At 42.4% G+C, this 22,348-nt stretch overlaps 1 protein-coding gene across 4 annotated transcripts in view; it reads left to right on the top strand.

Annotated features, from left to right (window-relative positions):
- The window catches only part of Cyp2j13 (cytochrome P450, family 2, subfamily j, polypeptide 13), a 34,907-nt gene extending 24,513 nt beyond the window's left edge, over positions 1-10,394 (top strand). For 2 of the 4 annotated variants that reach the window (NM_001346540.1, NM_001346539.1), the window contains one exon: positions 7,426-8,597. In NM_001346540.1, the coding sequence (NP_001333469.1) occupies positions 7,426-7,533 (108 nt within the window). In that variant the 3' untranslated portion in view covers positions 7,534-8,597. Of the gene's footprint in view, positions 1-7,425 lie in introns of all 4 variants that reach the window. The other 2 variants (NM_145548.4, XM_006502935.3) reach the window with 2 other exon arrangements.
- The last annotated feature ends 11,954 nt before the right edge of the window (positions 10,395-22,348 follow it).

The following is a 22,348-nucleotide window of genomic DNA, read 5'->3' as shown; positions in this document are numbered from 1 at the left end:
AACTGCCCAATCATTAGATGTGGCTGCCAAGGTTTGAACCTGTGCAGCGGTATAAGGTACAATTAAAAGATATGGACTTCGCCCAAAGTGGGTGATTGCTGCTTTTAGGCCTTTAAGGGCAAGCTGTGCAATTGCATCAGGATACCAATCTATTATTTTAGCTGGGGATACGTTTGGATGGATCCACAACAATGGCCCATTCTGCCACAAAACTGCGGTTGGCAATTGTGCTGTCTTAAAGACACACAAACTGAAAGGCTGCGAATCCTCAATACGTTGTAATTGTGCATTCTGTAAGGCTTTTTCCACCTTTTGTAAGGCCTGGTTAGCAGCTAGAGTAAGAGCCCTAGGGGAGGAGATATGAGGATCTCCTTCTAAAATACCAAACAAAGGCCTTAACTCAGCGGAAGGAATCTTTAAAAAAGGTCTGAGCCAATTAATATCTCCCAACAGCTTTTGAAAATCATTTAAGGTATGGAGGTGATCTCTTCTTATCTCTACCTTTTGGGGCACAATCTTATCTGGGGACACCACAGAGCCCAAGAATTGTCCTGTATCAGAAATTTGGACTTTTTCTGTGGCTATCTGTAAACCCCACTGACTTAAAGTTTTAAGTAGAAAAGGATATGCCTTTTGTAGCATGGTAAGGTTTTTATGGCACAGGAGGATGTCATCCATGTAAAGGAGCAAAATTAAAGAGGGGAATTGTTCCCTCACTGGCAAAAGAGCTTCTTGCACATAAAGTTGGCACATAGTAGGACTATTGGACATTCCCTGTGGTAAGACCTTCCATTGATACCTCTTATCAGGTTCCATGTGATTAATAGAGGGGATGGTAAAGGCAAATCTGGGCCTATCCCTTGGACACAAAGGTATAGAAAAGAAACAATCTTTAATATCTATAATAATTAAATTCCAGCCATGTGGTAAGGCGGAAAGTACAGGGAGACCCCTCTGTACTGGGCCAAATAAGTTCATTTGCTCATTAATGGCTCTGAGGTCATGGAGCAGTCTCCACTTTCCTGACTTTTTCTTAATTACAAAAATTGGAGTATTCCAAGGTGAGGTAGAGGGTTCAATATGGCCTAGTTTTAATTGTTCCTCTACCAGTTGAATCACAGCTTCCAGTTTTTCAGAGGATAGGGGCCATTGAGGAACCCACACTGGATCCCCTGTTTTCCATGGTATGGGTCGTGCTGCCCCAATGGCCACTAAGGAAAACCCAGACCCTGTCTGTCTTGGTTTCCATTAGGTGAGATGGGCTCTATCCTTCCCTGTTCTTGATGCCCTAACCCTTTTCCTTCTTTATAACCCATCTTTGCCATGATATTTTTTGCTTTAGCTGAATACCCTCCCGATGGGGCGTTTTCATTGGACAAAATAAGGCCCAAATGCTGCATAATATCCCTTCCCCAGAGGTTAACCGGGAGTGGGAGCACATAAGGTATGAATTTCCCTTGTTGCCCTTCAGAGGATTCCCACGTCAAGGCAATGGAGCTTATAGTGGGACATGATTGATAACCTAGGCCCTGTAATGAATGAGATGACTCTGTGGTGGGCCATGCTTTGGGCCACCAATGTGTAGAAATTATACTTTTATCTGCTCCGGTATCAAGGATGCCTTCAAACTCTTTTCCGTTGATCTTAAGGCGGAGCTTAGGTCTATCATTCAAAGATACAACCAAATAGGCAGAATCATTTCCTGAGGAGCCCATTTTCTTTATCTCAGGTCCTGCAAATTTCTCCCTGGTATTATCAGGGAGGAGCAGCAGCTGAGCTATCCTATCTCCTTTACTAATAGAAAAAACGCCCTTAGGGCTTGAGCACAGGACCTGTATTTCAGGGGAATGTTGACAATCCATAACTCCAGGGTGGACTACTAAGCCCTGCAAGGTGAGTGAACCCCGGCCGAGAATAAGGCCCATGGTTCCCGGGGGCAAGGATGGTATAGGCTCCACTGGCACCGGCTGAATACTCATTTGAGGCATTAATAGGAAGTTGGAGGCGGCACGCAGGTCCACCCTTGTGGGTCTTCCTGGGTCGCCTCTCTGACTGCTTCCTGGGTCCTGACAAACCGGTTCCCATATCTTTGAGGGCCCTGGGACCGAGGGCCCGATGACCCGTTTTTTGGCACATAAGCTGATTGACTATCAGGTGGGGGAAGGATTCTGCCCTTTATATCCCTCACAGAGCGACACTGGTCGGCTCTATGATAACCCTTGCCACACTTAGAGCAAAGAGTGAGAGTCCCTCCCTGTTTATCTGGAGCTCTGCAATCTTTCTTAAGATGCCCAGGCTTTCCACAGTTAAAACATGTCCTCTGATCATTTCTGCCCATGGAGCGGTTTTGGGATTGAAGGATGGCAGCCGCTAAACCTGCATTGCTGAGAGGTCCCCCAAGCTCTCGACAGACCTGAGCCAGTCTTGTAAGCCTTTGTTCTTTCTTGGGGCTATGGCCGCTTGGCACTCCTTTGTGGCTTGCTCATAGATGAGCTGTTCTACCAGAGGTGCGGCTTGCTCTGAGTCTCCAAAAATACGCTCTGCTGCCTCTGTCATTCTGGCCACAAAATCTGAGAAGGACTCCTGAGGTCCCTGGACGATCTTTGTTAATTGCCCAGTGGCTTCACCTGCTCGGGAGAGCGCCTTCCAGGCCCTAATAGCCGTGGAGGAAATTTGGGCATAAGCTCCCCAATGGTAGTTTGTCTGATCAGCAGAATAAGCTCCCGTTAACAAGTCAAAAGTCCAATCTCTCTGCTCTGGAGTCAAAGCAGCTGCATTTGCTCAGGCCTGCGCTTGTGCAGCTTCGTGCCAAAGAGCTCTCCATTCCATATATTTGCCCATACTAGGGAGAGCGGCTTTTACAATCGTTTGCCAGTCGGCAGGAGTTAGTGCCATGCCGGCAAGCCTGTCTAACTGCACCAAGGTAAAATTAGCATTGGTTCCGTATTTACGGACCGACTCGGCAAGTTCTTTAATCTGCACGTATTCTACCGGAGCGTGGACACGCCCACCCTCGGCTCCTTCAAAGACCGGAAATGCCTGTTGTATTTTCCTTTGTTCCTCTCTGGGAATGAATGAGTCTGCGCATTGCCTCTCTGCGCATTGTCTCTCTGCGCATTGTCTCTCTGCGCAGGGCTGACGCACTACGCAGGGCGGGGGCTCCGCATAGGGCGGACCTTGCAGCCGACTGCCCGGAGGCTGAACAGCATGCTGGCTTTCGACAGCCGCTTTTGGCTTTTTTCTTGACCGATTAACTAGCACTTTATCTGGCTGGTAATGAGCTGCTTCTTCCTCCCAGTCTGTTTCTTCAGAGGTGAATTCTTCATCTGCTTCAGAGCTACTAAGAGCTGGCTTCCTGAGCTCATCTAGTGACGAGTATCTCCTAGAGACCTCCGCTAATTGATCTTTTTTCTTTTCTTTTTTCTTTTCCTTCCTTCTAATCTCTCCCCAGGTATTCTTACCTGACCTAAACTTTTCCTTGGGTTCAAGACCCTTGGAAAGGCCTGTATACTTATTCTGTGCACCATATTTCCTCTTTGCTCCTACTCTCTCTCCCCGCTTTACTTCTGATAGATTGTCCTGAATTTCATCTAGAATTTTCAGCCCTATCTTAATCACTTGATAACATGTGAAAAAGAACAAAAGGGCTCCTAACACTAGAAAAAGTTCAAGGCCAAACATACCTTGTAAAGCTATTTTCCACTTTACTTCTGATAGACTGTCTTGACTTTCCTTAGAAAGTTCAAGACCAGACTTACCTTGTAAAGCTGTACTCACTGGTACTCCTGTTCCCCAGCTGAAGAGTTCTGAATTCATGCAGTTGAATCCTTCTCAACAGTCTGTTTTACGGGAACCTTTATTACCGTGACCCGCAGTTCTGGTTCCGGAATGAGGGATCTTCCTTGCGCTGGTGATGGTTAACTCCCGTCCCGAGTTTTCTTGTATTTTCTCGTCCCGGGTTTCAGCACCAACTCTTAAACGCGTTCTCACGACTGGCCAGGAAGAACACAACAAACCAGAATCTTCTGCGGCAAAACTTTATTGCTTACATCTTCAGGAGCCAGGAGCGCAAGCCCCAAGCCCCAAAAACGAAAGCCCCCCAAAAACGAAAGCGAAACCCCGTCCCTATTTAGGAGAGTTATCCTTCGCCTAGGACGCATCACTCCCTGATTGGCTGCAGCCCATGGCCGAGTAAAGGCAGAGTACATGTAGTGGAAAATTACTCTTGGCACATGCGCAGATTATTTGTTTACCACTTAGAACACAGGATGTCAGCGCCATCTTGTGACGGCGAATGTGGGGGCGGCTCCCAACATCCCACTGCAGCGTTTCCCGTTGGAATTAGCAGACACAGACTAGCCAAACATGCTACAGCTGGAGCTCAATGTCTACTCTCTCTTATGAGACTATGCAGGGGCCTAGCAAACACAGAAGTGGATACGCACAGTTAGCTATTGGATGGATCACAGGGCCTCCAATGGAAGAGCTAGAGAAAGTACCCAAGGAGCTAAAGGGATCTGCAACCCTATAGGTGGAACAACAATATGAACTAACCAGTACCCCCTGGAGCTCCTGTCTCTAGCTGCATACGTATCAGAAGATAGCCTAGTCGACCATCAGTGGAAAGAGAGGCCCATTGGTCGTACAAACTTTATATGAATCAGTATAGGGGAACACCAGGGCCAAGAAGTGGGAGTGGATGGGTAAGGGAGTGGGGTGCGAGGGTATGGGGAGTTTTTGAGATAGCACTGGAAATGTAAATGAAGAAAATACCTAACAAAAAATTTTTAAAAATTAAAAAATGGCAAAACAGTGGGCGAGGCTTATAATTTTACTTGTAGCTTAGTTCTCCGCAGAAATTATAACTTACCATCACACTTGTGGGCACATTCACATTAAGACTCACCAAGGTCATGTTCTCTTTATCAGTTAGATACATAGAACTGCTTGTATAGCAAGCAGTCACAAACTGTATTAGTAAGAACCTGTTACTGCTAACAGATTTCCACATGAGATCAGTGGCTTAGATAATCTTGGCTATCTTGGTTTATATCTTATCCTGAATGTTCATAAGGTTGTGATAACAATCTCTTGAGACATCACAGAAGCAGAGGCCTGATGAGTCCAAGCTAGGAACTGTAACTCCATGACTAGACTCTCTGCTTATTTGGCTTACCTCACAACCAGGTCTTTCATATTATTTCTACATACACTATTATTCCATAGAAAAGAACCAGAAGTTCTAGAAAATAACAAAATTCAGCCCTGGAGAAGGGAAATCTAACTATAAGTCTAGAATATACTGTTATCCAAAAATCAGAAAATGCCAGTATGAATGACCAATATAGCAATGGGTTGCAATAGTTACTGATGTTCATGAGTGATTAAATATAGAGAGGGGTAAGCAGCATTAGAATGTCAACATAGAGCCTGAAGAGATATCTCAGTGGCTAAGAGCACTGGCTGCTCCTCCAGAGGACCCAGGTCTGATTCCTAGTAACCACATGAAAGCTTACCACCATCTATAATCTCAGTCTCAGGGGATCTGACTCCTCCTTCTGGCCTCAGTGGGCATTACACACATGTGGTGCAAAAAAATTTGAAAGAGAAATATCAGTGGAAACAAACAGATGAACAGTGTCAAAATATTTTCACTTATAAAAATTTAAAAAACTATTTAAGGAAAACCAACTCCCAGCAGAGAGGGTAGATGAGAACACAGTGTAACCTAAGTGGCTCCTCCCAACAAGGAAGACGCTCATGGCCCAGTGTGCCCATAAGATAAGGAGATACTTAGAAAAATACCTCTTATAATCCTAAGAAAAGAAAAACTTAAAAGGGTGAGGAATCATCACTGTGTCTGGAAGACCAAAGAGACAGCACAGATAAGCCAAGCATGTGACACCAAGGGTGTCATGCCAACAGCTGGCAAGCCTAGTGGCATCTGTTAACCATCCTATCATAAAAGTTCCAATGTGTAACCAGAATCCTAAGCTAGAAAATGATCTGGAGTGTGAGGTAGCCCCAACAAAGTTTTTTCTGGAAATTAAACTAAATACAATAAAGAGAGATAGTTAATTTTGTATTTCCTCTGATAATGCAGGGAAGAAGAGCGATGTGACATGTCTTCAGGCTGTGGACATGAGTGCTGAGATGATATAAGAAAGTGAAGGAGAATCACGAGTAGTCAGATAACTAAATCTGGCTGATCGTGGGCTCAGTTCTGGTCACACAGAACTGAATTCCTAGTGTTCAGAAAACCGCTGTTTCTAAGGCTGCATTTGGTACTGAGCAAATCTCTAATGCGCGTGCAGGTAGGGCGAAGCAGTCTCCACTTTCTTTGCAGGATAGAGACCTGTCAGAGCAGAGATTCTAGAAGAGAAGCTAAGCAGTTTGTGCTCTATAAGAGGACAGCCCCTGCTTAGGGGACAGAATTACCATGCAAGGCATTGATGCTCCTGGATGTTATAAGGGAAAAACTGAAGACTTCTGGATGCCATTTCGGAACTCTGTGGGAGGATTGCTGACTGTTGTCAATTTGATCCTCTTATCTTGTAATCTTCATCTTTGAAAGGGACAATGACCAGGTTTAGATGTGCACTTATTAAATGATAGGCATGCTTGTCTGTACAGTTAAGCAGGAATGTGACTCCACGTTTAAGACAGGAAACAGATATAAAATGAATGCAGAAAGAATTATTCTGTTTCTAGTTGCCAGGTATGGATTTACCTGGCAGTACAGTTCCAATTAACAAACTAGAACCTTTGCAAGGGCAGCCTCTATGTCCCTGACTTTCTTGTTAGGAACTCATCATTGACACCTGCTTACACTTTGAAATCTTATTTAATGCTCTAAGATATGTTCTACTTTATTTTACATATGTAGATACATGTCTCCGTGTATGCACATACGTGAGCTGTGTTATGGTACCCATGGAGGCTAAAAGTGGGCATTAAATCTCTTAGACCCAGAGTAGCAGGTGTCTGTGAGCCTCCTGAGGAAGGTGCTGAGATTTGAACTCCAGTCCTCTGAGAGAGTAGTAAATAAGCTTAATCATTAGCTATCTCTTCCTTGTAAGGGAAGATATATATATATATATATATATATCATTCAATGATTTTGCAATGCAGCCATTGCATGGAGTATCAGTTACATTTATTAAATGAATTTGAAAAGCCTTGAGTCTAGTCACACATTCTCTCAGACAGCTCAGGCTCCTCCCTTCTATTGTCCCACAAGAAGACATTTGACCTATGATTCTGACGTTCCATATTCAGGGAAACACTCCACATTCAATCACTGTGAGACATAAAGAGCTAGACATACAGCCCAGGGTCCATTCAGGATTTGCAGGATGAAACTCAAAACACCAGTTCCTGCAGGTAGCTGAGAAAGTATTTCATCTTCTGTTTTATTTCCTGTAGGAAAGCGAGCTTGCCTCGGAGAACAATTGGCCAGGTCTGAGCTCTTTATTTTCTTCACTGCCCTTGTGCAAAAATTTACCTTCAAGCCACCAGCCAATGAGAACCTGAGTCTGAAGTTCAGATTAGGCATCACCATTTCCCCAGTCAGCTACCGCATCGGTGCTGTCCCTAGACAATGATGCTGGAGAAGAAAAGGAGAGCAGAAAGAAGTGAAGAATGCACTGAGTCACTGAGCCACTGCCCATATATGGAGGGCAAGAAGGAAGGTGACGGGGAAAGTTGGAAGGAATTAGACTAAGGTCAGTGGACCTATATTCTGGACTGCTGAGACCTCCAAATTGGTTGTGGATAAATCACTTACATGCTCAATGATAAATCTTTTCATCTACAACTGCAAAGAGAACTGTGGTTCCTCCTTGTAAAAAGTGCTTGTAAGCAGGAAATGATGGTATACCAACCGCATAGAAATCACTGTTATATCATAGAATTATACCTTCAGTGTGCTTCCTGCCTACTTCATAAACGTGCACTTGCTTCTAGATATTAAGTTGGTTCATTTGAGACTGATACAGAGATCTTTCCTCTATCTCACAGCCCATGGAAGCCTGCTGAGCACAGAACCTACCCCCAGTGACACATTTCCTTCAATAAGCCCATAGTTACTTCAACAAAGTCTGATAATCAACTCTGTCTGGAAGGTTGTGATATGCAGTCATTTTCCTGGCCATAAGTGGAGTCTGCAAAACAAAAGAGAGCATATGGCACTTTTTAAAATTAAAGGGGTTCGTGCCCAAGATGAGACCAAAATTTACTTGTGCAAAAAGCATGCTTCTGTATGCTTTTCACAAAGTGAAAAAAAAATTCTTGGTATGATTTTAATAGACTTATGTGCCCCCTATATACAAGTTTACTCCAATAACTTTATAGGATGGATTTCTTTCTAAAATCCAGAATAAGTCACTTATCAGTTATTGATTCATGAGTGGTGACAGAAAGCTTAGTTCATAGTTCCATCTGATGGAATGAATAAAATTCAGAACTGAGAAATCTTCCTATCTTCAGACTCCATAAGAACACAAAACAAGGTTTTTCTAGCCTCAGTCTGTCTGCCATATGGCATTACTTGAAACATCTATGTCTATTCGTCCCAACTAGACAGGGCACAATAGACCACACAAAATCCAGCTTGGTGAGCCAGGAATTTTATTGGGGCTATGAGAAGAACATAGGTGATTCCAAAGACACTGGAGCCAAAAAGTTCCCTGCTTAATTTACAGGCAGCATCTGTACAACTGAAGAGTCTCTTCCCCATTCCCAATCCCAGCAACTGTTCACTCTTCGTGTAACCTGAGAAGCTGGTGAACTGCCACGAACCAGGCCCAGTCGGCCCCCCTCAATCCGTGGGAGTCAGGGGTTCTGACAGATGGGCGTAGAGTTGGCGGGAATTGGGGTAACAAACAGACTGGACCCAAGGAAGTGTGCTGGATCTGAATGTACTTTGTCAAATCAAGCATCAAACTTTTTATACAGAAGAAAATAGGGAAGTTAGGTGACACGTCAGCAAGGTACAATGAGGTTACCTGAAGCTTACATAAAACAGAGGAATCCAAACACAGAAGGACTGGCAGGAACCAACTGGGATAAAATTCAGTGTTAACAACTGGGAATCAAAAGCAGCTCCACCTAAGGTCCACTTAATCTTAGAAGTCAGGGGCAAGGGCTGCATGCCCTTGCCATAGTTCCCATTCTAGTCTATTGTATAGTCCACCTCCCCCTTAGGCCATAGTAAATACTTGTGTATGGCCTATCTGGAGTTCTAAGTTTCTACTTTGGTTCCTCCTTATATCACAAACTTCCTTCTTCCTAGGTAATGGTAAATTCCTGTGTAGGGCAGTGACTTAGTTATCCATGCCTAGGGTCAGATCAAGGACTGCCTAAGAATCTAACTTAGCTATATGTCAAAAAATCAATCCTTAGGAACACTTATAACAAAGCAATATTAAGGGAAAGAACACAGATCCGTTTACTAACTAAAGCAAGGACATTGAAGCATTCGTTGTACAGGATGCCACACTTCCAGGAGACTACGTTTCCGTGAACTTTTTGCCTCGGAACAGCGCCCAGGTTTTGGGGCTGTCGCGCTTGTCACTACTGGAGTGGATGTAGCAGTGAGCCTTCTCACTTCCTTGAGGCAACGTTAATCTCTCTCCCATAGTAATCATTGCTATGATGAAACACCATGACCCTTTGGAGTAAGAACCTTTGGCTGCTTAGTCACGAGATGCTGAAAACATTTTAGGAAGGATTAGGAAGTATGACTTTGTTAAATTAACTATGGCCTTATTGGAGAAAATGTGTCACTGGGGGTGGGTTTTTCAACCTCAAAGCCATGTCTAGTGTTTTTATCTTTCTCTGCCTGTGGATCAGGAGGCTAAACTCTCAGACACTCCTCTAGTACCATGTGTTCTGGCTTGCTACCAAACTTCCCACCATGATGATAATAAACTAACTCTCAGAAACTGTAAGAAAAGCCCCAATTAAATGCTTTCCTTTCTAAGAGATATCTTGGTCTTAGTATCTCTTCATTGCAAGAAAACTCTAAGACAAGTAGGAAAACCACTAAGACTGTGTTCCAAGTCAAAGTCTATTGAAGGAAGCCAAGGCAGGAACTGAAAGTAGACAGGAACTCATAGCCAAGAGCTGATACAAAGGCTATGGAGCATTGTGATTTACTAGCTTGCTCCTTATGACTTGCTCAGCCATCTTCCTCATGAAACCAGGACTACCAGCACAGGGCTAACACTAGCCATAATAGGATGGCCCTCCCTCATCAATTACTAATTAGAAAGAGCATTATCTTGCCTACAGACTGATCTTAGGAAGGCATTTTCTCAATTGTGATTCCCTCCTCTCAGATGATTTTGGCTTGTGTCATTGATATAAAAGCCAACACAATAAATAACAAACACAACAAGCAAATCTTAATGGTGTGTGTGTGTGTGTGTGTGTGTGTGTGTGTGTGTGTGTGTGTGTGCAAAAGATCCTGTGTAACACTTCTCATGTAAGGAGATCAGAGGAAATCTTGTAGCAGTTGTCCTATGCATCCACAATTTGGGTTCTTGAGATTGAAATCAAGTTGTCAGGCTCAGCAACAAGTGTCTTTACCGCTGAACTAGCTTACATACTCAGGGGCATTAGAGAACTGAAATTATACTCATTTCCATTTTGCTATATTCATAGTAGTCAATGAATGGAAGCCACCAGAGTATTCATATGCCATGAATAGATAAACAATCTTTGGAACATAGATGAGACAGAAGGGAAATTCATTCCTGAGGAACAAAATCCTGATGAATGGGACAGTATACATGGACATTCAGAACATTATGCAAACCAGCCAACCTCAAAACCACAAATCCTGTTCTAATCAAATTAAATGGTGAAACTTTTAGACACAAAGGTATAAGGTAGAGACGGGTAAGTTAGGACTTCTTTGGTGGACATGTAGTTCATTTTCAGGACAGCAAAGTTCTGGCCAGTACTTGTACAATTTGAACATATTTAACACTGTTGAATTGTACATTTAACATGGCAATAAGAGATGTGATTGTTGGCATACATCATGAGTCACTGTACTCATGAGACTGAGGTAGGACTATTTTATATTCAAGGTTGTCTTAGTTAGGGTTTTACTGCTGTGAACAGACACCATCACCAAGGCAAGTCTTAATAAAACAACATTTAATTGGGGCTGGCTTACAGGTTCAGAGGTTCAGTCCATTACCATCAAGGTGGGAGCATGGCAGTATCCAGGAAGGCATGGCACAGGCAGAGTGAGAGTTCTACGTCTTCATCCAAAGGCTGCTAGTGAAAAACTGACTTCCAGGCAACTAGGGTGAGGGTCTTAAGCCCACACACACAGTGACACACCTATTCCAACCAGGTCACACCTCCAAATGGTGCCACACCCTGGTCAATAATATACAACCATCACAAAGGTGATCTTGGCAAAGCTTAGATTTATATGTTCAAGGACATCTCAGTATATTCCTGTGATAATGTGCACAGGCATGCAGTAGTTCTCTGTTTTTGCCTGGTAGAATATCAACTGTGACTAGGGACTTGCCAGGCTTAGTTAGAAAATTCCACTTCACAAGCCCCCAAACTTTAATTTTAACTGTGACAGACATTTGATGCACCTGAACTAACATCGCAGTGAAGATTGTTTCTAACGCACTGATTCCCACAGGCCTGGTTCCAGCATGTCCATACAGTCCCATGACAGAGAGCTTTCTGTCTCATGGAGAGAGCATGTTCGAAGTTAAATATTAATTATTGGACAGGGCAGCAAAAAAATATTGTAATGGGGTGCTGCCTTGTTGTCCCGATGTCATGTGATAAGATATAATGGTAACAAAGCACAATCATGTGTTGTAGATTCTCACTTCTTTCAAAATATCTTACTCACTTTTCAGAAAAACTATCAGTACCCATTTTATAGATCAGTTCGTTGAGTATCAGTAAAATTAAATTTGAAAAAAAAACTCTCTAGTACAATCTAACAAGATTTGGGATCTAGAACTAAATGTTCTGCTTGTTGGTACTGCCCAGTGATTCTTCCTGAGGACTCACTGCTTTGATACTATTGTATTTTCCACCATGGATCCATATCAAATTCTCTATCCTCATACTTCTTTGACTCTTAAGATATCCTCAAATATTTCTTTTCCTGGTCTTCTCCCCACTGGGTCCAATGCACAATTGCAATTTCTTCCCTTCTTTCTTTTCACCATGACATCATCAGAGGTCGGACTTTCTAAGAGCTGTTAAAAAATAAAAAACAAAAACCTGAGGTTTCAGCTCAGCATAGCAGTGAGAGAGTGGCAGAGCAGACCCCTTGAAATCATGATGGCCAGAAGGATTTTTCCTTTTCCCTTTTTATGGATCCAGTCCTCCAGATGTGGGTGCCATCTACAATCAAGAGTTCTCTCTGTAGTTAATTCCCTCTGGAGATGTTCCCACGCGTATTTCCAAATGTGCATCTTGCTAATATCCTAGATACTTCTCAACTTTTCGAGCTGACAAGGTCACCCCCACAGGCAGGCTCTGAGGGTCTATGTACTTGGTTGTCATCTCCAGAACATGCTTTTCTCTGACTGACCATAGCTATAATCTAGAACACACCCAGAGGTTACAAATAGAGACATTCATGTCACTTCAGAAAGACAGGCCAGTGTAACATAGGTCTTCAAACAGTTCATTGTGAAATGCCAATGATTCCAAATGCTGAGAAGCTGCCTAATATGTAAGAGAGGCTAGGAGCTGTGGCTATGTCAGATAGACCTTGTCTTATTTGAGGTCTTATTGCTCTGAAACGACCCCATGACCACAAGAACTCTTATAGAGTAAAGCATTTAATTGCAGCTGGCTTACAGTTCAGGTTTAGTCTACTATCAGCATGGCAGAAAGTATGGCAGCATGCAGGAAGGCATGGTACAGGAAAGGTATCTTGATCCAAAGGCAGCAGGATGAGGCAGTGACACACTTCCTCCACCAACACCAGACATACTCTAACAAGGCCACACTTCCTAATAGTGCTGCTCCCTGTGGAGTCATTTTTATGTAGACCACCACAGACTTGGAACCACAGGTATCAGAGTTATAGATGTACCTCTTTCTACTGTGTTTTCTGATACATTAGACTCCCATAGTTTTAGTTTCCTTCACCTACAGAATGCATTTAAATCTCCCACAGTATCTAGGTGGAGGGGAAGGGAATCATGGCATAATTCAAGATTGACCCAAACAATATTGCTTACAGCCTTAAAATGTTAGGTGACTCTTAACAATACTCCAAGAAAAAATAACTACTTAAAAGTCAGATGGATATACCGTAGAAAATACTGGAACTGTGTGGGAGCAGATGAACTGGAGTTAGGAACAGTATCTGGAGGGATAGTTAATGGTTCTAAGGAAAGAGAGAATTACAGCTGAGAAGCAAAGCATGATCGAGTGTTCAACAACATGGGGGAGGAAGAAAGTTTCAGCATTTAAATGGGCATTGGAATGAATAGAAAATGGTCTGTTCAAGAAAGTGAATGCCACCTCTGGTGGCTTGAAAATGCTTGGCCCAGGGAGTGGCACTATTAGGATATCTGGCCTTGTTGGAGAAGGTATGCCAGTTTTATAAGAAGTGTGTCACTGTGAGGGTGGGCTTTGTGATCTCCTCATAGATGTCTGGAAGACATTTTTCTGGTTACCTTTGAATCAGGATGTGGAGCTTTCAGCTCCTTTTCCAACACCATGTCTGCCTGAATGCTGCTGTACTTTCTGCCTTCATGATAACGGATTGAATCTCTGATCCTGCAAGCCAGCCCCAATTAAATGTTGTCATTTATAAGAGTTGCCTTGGTCATAGTGTCTCTTCAAACCAGTGGAAACCCTAACTAAGACACTAACCAGGCACAGGAGGAAGCAGACCCTGGAGGATGAGATGATTATGTACCAACATTGATGGAAAGATACTACAGGTATGGTGTAGGTAGGCAGTCTGTCATGGTTAAGTTATATTCACAACATACTAGATTGTCCACTATGGGGCCATAGATGTGGGTCTAAAGGAGCAATGGGAAGCATGAATTAGGATGGCAGGGTGGAACAGGAGTGGCTGAATCAAGAAAGATTGAAAGAATGGGTCAGGTCCCTGTTGGGTATGTGAGTCATGTGTGAGAAAAAGGTATAGTTTCGCCATGCTAGGGTGCCTGATAGATTTGCTTACTCTGATACCTAGATGTGTTCCTAACCTTGCTAAGAGGCTGGGTTCTGAGGCCTCTATTCTGAATGCTAACTATGGAGATGGAGAGGTGAAAGGCATGTCATTCCCCTTTGCAGACTAGACATGCCACTTTACCACTGCCGTAAGTGTCTGAGTTAATTTTTATTCAACTAGTCACATCTTCACCACCAATGATGCTTATATTCCTCTCCCTAGACCCATATGAAACTCTCCTATAGGTGACTTACACTCTGCAACAGAATGATGTCTAAGGTCTCTGGAAAATCCCCAGGAGGCACTTATAAAATGATCTAGACTTGATGAATCTTGAGATGATGGAATCTTGAAGGAGCTGAGGATGTGAACAGACTTAAGCACGGGAGTTTGATATCAATCAGCTCTCTCTGTGTGTGTCTATTCTGTACATTGTCTTGAGTCTTTGGTATCTTCTCTAGGGGTCCGTGGTCCTGACCAATTTGACTGCACTGCAAGTGGATCCCAAAGATTAGGCTACTCCAGATGTGGTCATTCCAGAGCACTTTTTGAAGAATGGGGAGTTTTAAAAGGGAGAATCTTTTCTGCCATTCTCAATCGGTAGGATATGACCAGGACAGAGTTCCAAGAGCTTTCCATCCTCTATACTGGCCCCTCTAATTGGGATATCATCAGATAACCCATGGTGGCTCAATTTACTTTGCTTGCAACCCAGCATTCCCTGAACCTGACACTGCTTCAGACCTGCCCTATTTTTCACCTTCCTTTGCTTCTGCTGGGGATTTCAGCCTTGTTTTGTTTTTCGTTTTTTTTCCCACAAAACTAAGTAGAGAAACCCAGATTCTGCCTTTTGCTCGCAGACAAAGCTAGACATCTGTCATCATTACAGATATACTTAAACATTCAAAGTTCTTTTTAAGGAGTGAATCTTTACAGGGATATAGAGGTAAGTTTTAATAAAGGAATGGGGAGGAGGTGTGAATAAGGGACTACCTACTTCTGACAGTGTGAACCTTGACAATAGTTTTAATGGATTGGCCCCTGTCCTATAAATACTCCCTCAACAGATTTTTTAAATTATAATCCCTTTTAAAAAATCTAGTAATGTCTCTGCATATATTGCAAGGCAGGCAAGGGGATCCAGTGTTGAATCTGTCTCTTCAACTTTCTAGCCAACCAGTTACTGAAGATTGTGGTCATAGTTTTGGGAAATGAACAACTCAGTGTCCCCCATGTATTCCAGGTATTGGCTCACATATGTTACCCATGTTTTTCAAATAATTTTGCAGTTCCTTAATTCCAGCAATATGTTCTGAGGATATATTGCATGACAAATACACGCATGAAAGCATGCAAGTAGTAGAATAGACAGTGAGGGAGAGCTGTCCCATGTCCCGCTGCAGGTTTAAGCACTGCAGAGATGAGGACACAGAACTAGCCAGATGTGCTGCAGCTGGAGCTCCAGATGAAAACCAAATGTGGTACAGAAGCCACATAGTGGATTCTGGGCTGCCCTTCATGTGTCAGGCTGGGCTGGTTCTGACCTCTTTCCTCCTGGGCTTGTCTGTCCCCTTGTTCACTGTTCACAACTCCCTTTCACAGGGAAGCTGATGGGAGATGAGAATGCTGTCCAGTCTTGCTGTTTATGGATAGATAAAAAGTTTTGAATTACAGCATAAAATCTGATACATACTTCACATGTTCTAATTATTCTTGGTTCTTGAATCAGATTCTGAAAGCCTAGAAATATGACTCTTGCTACATTGCACATAAGTGCCCATGTGCTGTTTCCTCAGAGTGTGGTGAAAGGAATGTGAGCAGGTCCCCATCCAGGCCTTCCACAGGATGATATTCCTCTAGGCCCACTGCTGCCCATGTACATGTCTTCTCTTCATAGTGCAAAATCCTTTTCCCATCGTGGCCATCATGCCTCACCCAGTTTAAACTGTTCTCCTATCTGTATCAGCTGTAAAACAAAAAAGGCAACACAGAAAGACTCACTTATGCTATGCTACTAGGAATGTTATTACTTACTCTTAATTATAGACTTCAGGAGCAGGCAAACTATCTCAGACAATCACTACAGAATTGTAATTATTAGTAATTAAGGGAATTAGTATCTACACTCTTACCATAAGAAAACTAGTGGTGCTGGGAAGATGGTTCTGCAGATAAGAGCTCTGGGTGTTCTTCCAGGGGTCCTGAGTTCAATTCAATGCACCCACAAGGCAGCTCATAATATAGTGAGATACGATGTCCTCTTCTGGCATGCAGATGGACATGCAGTCAAAAGCACCCATATATGTTAAATAAATACATCTTTTTTAGAAAGTTAAAAACAAGAAAACAGCTAAGAAGGGAGTTCTTTGCTACTCAAGACCACATGCCCACAGAATTGGCAGAAAAGGGCTCACAGTTTAATGTGAATTCACTGACTTCGTATTATTTGTATCAGATAAAATCTTGCTATATATATAGCAAGCACCACAGACTGCATTATTTAGGAACAACCCATTAATATTCAAAGGTTTCCAGGCCAGGTCACTGCGTCGGCTCTTCTTGGCAAACCTGACTTATATGAGCAGGAATTCAGCTTATTGACTGTTGCTCTAGGATGGCCTCAGTGCAACAATGTTGTTCTTCACAGCTTATTTCTCATTCTCCATCAAAACATCAGAAAATTCTTTTTTTTTTAAATATTCTTTTATTTATTTATTTACTTTCACTTATCCACTTTACATCCCACTCCCTGCTTCCTGTCACCCCCTCCCACAAACTCTTCCCCATACTTCTTTCCCTTCTCTGAGTGGGTGGGATCCCCTGGGTATTCCCCACCCTGGCACATCTAGTCTCTGCGAGGCTGTGTGCATCCTCCCCCACTGAGGCCAGATAAGGCAGCCTAGCTAGAAGAATATATCCCAGGTACAGGCAATGGCTTTTGGTATAGCTCCTGCTCTAGTTTTTCAGGACCCACATGGACATTTGGTTCAAAAGCTTCACATCTGCTACATAGATGTAGGGAGGTCTAGGTCCAGCCCATGTATGCTGTTTGTTTTGTGGTTTAGTCTCTGAGAGCCCCAAAGGTCCTCCTGTTGAGTTCCTATCCCCTTCAGGGCTTCAATCCTTCTCCCTATTCTTCCACCATCCCCTTCAGGTCTGCAATCTTTCCCAAGCTCCATCCACTATTTGGCTGTAGGTATCTGTATCTATCTAAGTTAGCTGCTGAGTATGTTTCAGAGGACAGTCATGCTAGACTACTTAAAGCAATTGCACTAAATTAGAGTCAAAACAAGGCTTTCCACTCTATCTATTCAGTATAGTACTTGAAGTTCTAGCCAGATCAATAAGACAACTGAAGAAGATCAATTGGTTCTTGGAATTGGAAATTGGAAAGGAAGAAGTCAAAGTACCACTATCTGTAGATGATGTATACATAAGTGACCCCAAAAATTCCACTGGAGAACTGCCACAGCTGATAAACACCTTCAGCAAAGTGGCTGGATATAAATAAAATTAACTCAAAAAATCAGTATTCATCCTTTATACAAATGATAAGTGGGCTGAGAAAGAAATTAGGGAAACAATATTCTTTACACTAGCCACAAATAATATAAAATACCTTGGTATAACTCTAACCAAGCAAATGAAAGATCTGTATGGAAAGAACTTCAAGCCCCTGAAGAAAGAAATTGAGGAAGATATCAGAAGATGGAAAGATATCCCATGCTCCTGAATAGGTAGGATCAACATAGTAAAAATGTCCATCTTACCAAATGCCATTTATTTATTCAATAGAATTCCAATCAAATTTCCAACAAAATTTTTATAGACCTTGAAAAAGTGAGTATCAGTTTCAGATGAAAAAAAAAAACCAGAATAGACAAAACACACAGGCCTGGTGAGGTTCAGACTAGGGGCCCATTACACATGACTTCCTCTGCATTCTGATAGCCTTTCCAAGTTCCAAGGCCAGACCTCATTTAAGGGGAGGGAAGTTACTACAGTCTTTGGTTGGAAAACATTGATGTTACAGGGCGCATAATATGGAACCCAGGGAAGAGGAAGGTTAGACTTGCTTTATTCTCATTATTGCTTTCTGTTAGAGGGGAATGATAAAATCCAATTGCCAAATGAGGACCAGTTAAACTGAAGAAGAGTGCCAAATCTGGAGACTCCTATAGTTTAAGAAAACATACAAAGGACACACATTCATCACAGAAAAACAATGCTCAATTGTTTTAAATTACATAAAAAAATTTAGTGGCATGGACTCTGAAGTGTGCTGCAGAGCATTTTGGAATAATATGAAATGGTCACTTGGGGAATAGGGGAGTGGAATCAGAATCATCGTGATTGGCATCAGTGATTACCAATGTGAGCCCAGATAGACACTAGAGAGATTCACAAGCCTTATGTATAAAACTGAATATAGATGTAAATGTGTGTATACATGCATTTAGTTAAGCACACTGTATAAATTCATTCCCAAGCTCTACCCTCTGACAAAACCTAGAGTCCCAGCACCCACAGAGATACGAGTGTGGCTCATGCCAGGTCCTATCTCCTACATATCATCAATCAGCAAATGAAGAAAGACTTCTGGAAAAGTGACAAATTCCAGGGATGGCTTAGGCAAATATATGCCTGAAAACATAATTATACCAAGGAATCAGGCAATTTCTGCTGAATGACCGCTACTTTCCAGATTAGGACTGTCTGTGGCACCAAACAAGTAACTCAATATAACCTTGTGACAAAATTAGGAATTCAAAAGTTCAAACTAATATTCCTGACAATAAATATGAGGGGAGAGCAAGCACTTGCATGTTAACCCATGTAGGAGGTTCATAGAACTCTCAACATCACAAGTTGACAGCTAGATACAGAAGATAATTTGAAGTGGAAACTTTGCTGATTAAACTTAATGAAGATTAGTTTGTTAATGGTTTCAAAATAGTTCTATTTATTGTAATATATATACATATATAGAAGGATTTTTGGTAGACACCAGTCTTATCAAGTGTTCCCCAAAATAAATCTCAAGCCTAAACGCTGTCAGGTAGATGTGATGAGAATACGGCATGAGGTCACTCTGTTCTCCCAGCAGAGAAGATGCTAACAGCACTAATCAGGTCATGAGGAAGATACTGAGGCATTTTTTAAAAGACACCCTTTTTAATCTTTCAAAACCCCTCAACTTTGAATGATATAAAAAGCTTGAAGAATTACAGCAGCGTTGAACTGGACTAAAGGGACCACGTGCACACACTCGCACACACACTCAAAGGAGTTTTGGGGACACCTGCTAAACCGCTAAGATCTGGACTTACAGTAAACCCATCTGTGCTGGTTTTTTCTAATGATTATGTTAGCAAATCCTCTGTGAAAACACATATTATGTTTTCATGAGAAACATTAACTTTTAAGTTACTCTAGGAACCTCAAAATCATTATAGAGTCTTTTCAAGTATTTTGTAGATTTTTATGTCACTAAATAATGAAAGACACATGGGGAAAGTATCAGAGCAAAGACAAAACTACCATCAAAAGTTCTATTCAAATTCTTTTTAAATTATTGTTTTCTGTTTTTTATAATGGACCATATCACCTGAACATGATCTACTATACAAATAAAATGCCTTTTATTTTCTGCACAAACTGTCAAACTGTTTGACTTCTTCAAATTGAATTTGTAGCCAAATCTGTATGTAAGGGATATTTCATATTATATTAGTATACATTCCCTTTAAAATCTAGGAAGATTCCATAGCTTGATTGGCCATGTGGGTGGAAAGTAGAAAAAGTTGTCTGAACCTTTATCCTTGTGACCTAAGCTATTGAATGGCATATGACTAGAGAAGTAGACACTGGAAGCTATGGAAAACTGGCCATTTCAGACACCACATTAGAACCAAAGTTCCAGATTAAAGAGAGATCACTCAAAGAGAGAGAGGCCAAGGCAGTTTAAATAGAGGGCCATCTGTGTCACTGAGGTCTCTCAAGATGAAGTAGGATAATGTGTAGCTACTAGGAAGGGAAGAGACCTTTGCCATCTTGACAAGTCTTCAGGAATGGTCACATTTCCTAAGATTATATAGGAAAGGGGACAAAAACGCATGAGTACTCAGGCCATCTTAAGTCTGTCATACTTCTTGTCATACAGAACACTGCTATTCTAAAAACAGCCACCAATAAATGCAGCAGTGCATTTATTTTATACAAGTGAATTTAGGAGGTACATTTATTGTATATAGCTGACCAAGGAGGCATGGTTACCTAATATCAGAATGAGTTCTCTATAGAAAAGCAACCTCAGGCAAACTCAGAAGGAAGTTGCCACTGATAAATTCTCTATATATAATGGTCAATTGTTCCTAAACACTCATACTTGAAGCAGAGGAAGGCTCTGCCATAGCTTTGAGCCTCAATTGGAGAAGATTTTGTTATGTACATGTATCTTAATGAAATTGGGACCCTTGACATGGATGTATGCACCCTGACAACACACATTTACTCAGGACTTCACCCATTCATGTGATAGTTGGTGGTATGTCAACTTGACCCAAGCGACAGTCCTTTTAGAAGAGGTAACTTCCATTGAGAAGATGCTCCTATGGGCTTGTTATATCAAGCTGAACATCAACTTCAATCACTGCTAACATATCCTCCTTCCACAGACGTCTATTTGATTCTTTTTTTTTTTTTAATTGGATAATTCCTTTATTTACATTTCAAAAGTTTTTCCCTTTCCAGGTCTCCCCTTTGGAAACCTCCATCCCATCCCCTCTCCCCCTGCCTCTATGAGGGTGTTCACCCATACACTTACTCCTGCCTTCACACCCTGGCATTCCCCCACACTGGGGCATCAAAGACACTCAGGCCAAGGGCCGCTCCTTCCACTGATGTTCAACAAGGCTCTGATACATAAGCGGCTGGAGCCCTGGGTCCCTCCATGTGTACTCTCTGGTTAGTGGTCCAGTCCCAGGGAGCCCGCCCGAGGGGTCTGGCAGGTTGACACTGTTGTTAACCCCAAGGGTCTGCAAACCCCCTCAGCTCCTTCAGTCCCTTCTCCAACTCCTCCATCAGGGATCCATGCTCATTCCAATGGTTGGCTGCGAGCATCTGCCTCTGTATTTGTCAGGCTCTGAAAGAGCCTCTCAGGGAGACAGCCATATCAGGCTCCTATCAGCAAGCACTTCCCAGCACCCACAACAATGTCTGGATTTGGTGACTGTATGCCCAGGTGGGGCAGTCTCTGGACAGCTTTTCCTTCAGTCTTTGTTCCACACTATCTTCATATTTCCTCCTGTGAGTAATTTGTCTCCCCTTCTAAGAAGCACTGAAGCATCCACCCTTTGGTTTGACTCTGGCTGGCTGAGTATTCATTGCAAAGTGGTGCACAGACAATATGTGTCAGAGCTGAATCATGGGTGTGGCATCAGAGCTTCATCATAATGGTTCTCTTCTCTGGTTTCTGTTATGTCTGTAGCTGCCTTATCATGCTCTTCTCTCTGGAAGTTAGCAGAGTTAGGATGATTCTTCATTCACAGGCAGGAAAAGCAAGTAGCACTGAAGCAGTCTCTATGGTTTGCATATGGTTGAGTAACCTCGACCTTGGACCAGGATTGGCAAAGTGTAATCACAGATAACCAAACCCTGGAAGTAGGTTTAAGGAGCTAATACGAATGATGTTCTGGCTCCTTAGTAACTCCTTGCCTTGAAACCCCCACCAGACATTCTTTCACAGCCTTTTCACATAGGACTTGGCTATGTGGAGTGTGAACCTTAGTTGCAACTGGCCTTAAGCTTTGATGGCTTACATTACCAGCTGTAACTCACTGGCCCCAGCAGAGTATTTAAGAAAATGGCTTCAGAAATGACAGAATCCAGCTGGATCTAGTTTGTCACTGAAGGAGACAAAGGCCCTAAGGAGAGAGCCTGGGGCCTCTAGCCTCCGTGTTTTGACCCCAATCCTAGTTTAATCTAGGGACACTGAAATAAGCCATATCAAAGACCTCACCTTCCCTGCCCCATCCCTAAATACTTCTAAAGAAATTTAAATAGCTAAAAAGAAGAAAGGTAAAAAGGCCATGGATTTTTTTTTTTTTCTGGTTTGTTGGGACTCAGACAAAAGTCCCTTAAAGTGAAACAGAA

The sequence above is a fragment of the Mus musculus genome, chromosome 4 (assembly GCF_000001635.26).
Source record: "Mus musculus strain C57BL/6J chromosome 4, GRCm38.p6 C57BL/6J".
Lineage (NCBI taxonomy): Eukaryota > Metazoa > Chordata > Mammalia > Rodentia > Muridae > Mus > Mus musculus.
This window is presented reverse-complemented; position numbering and strand designations above follow the sequence as displayed.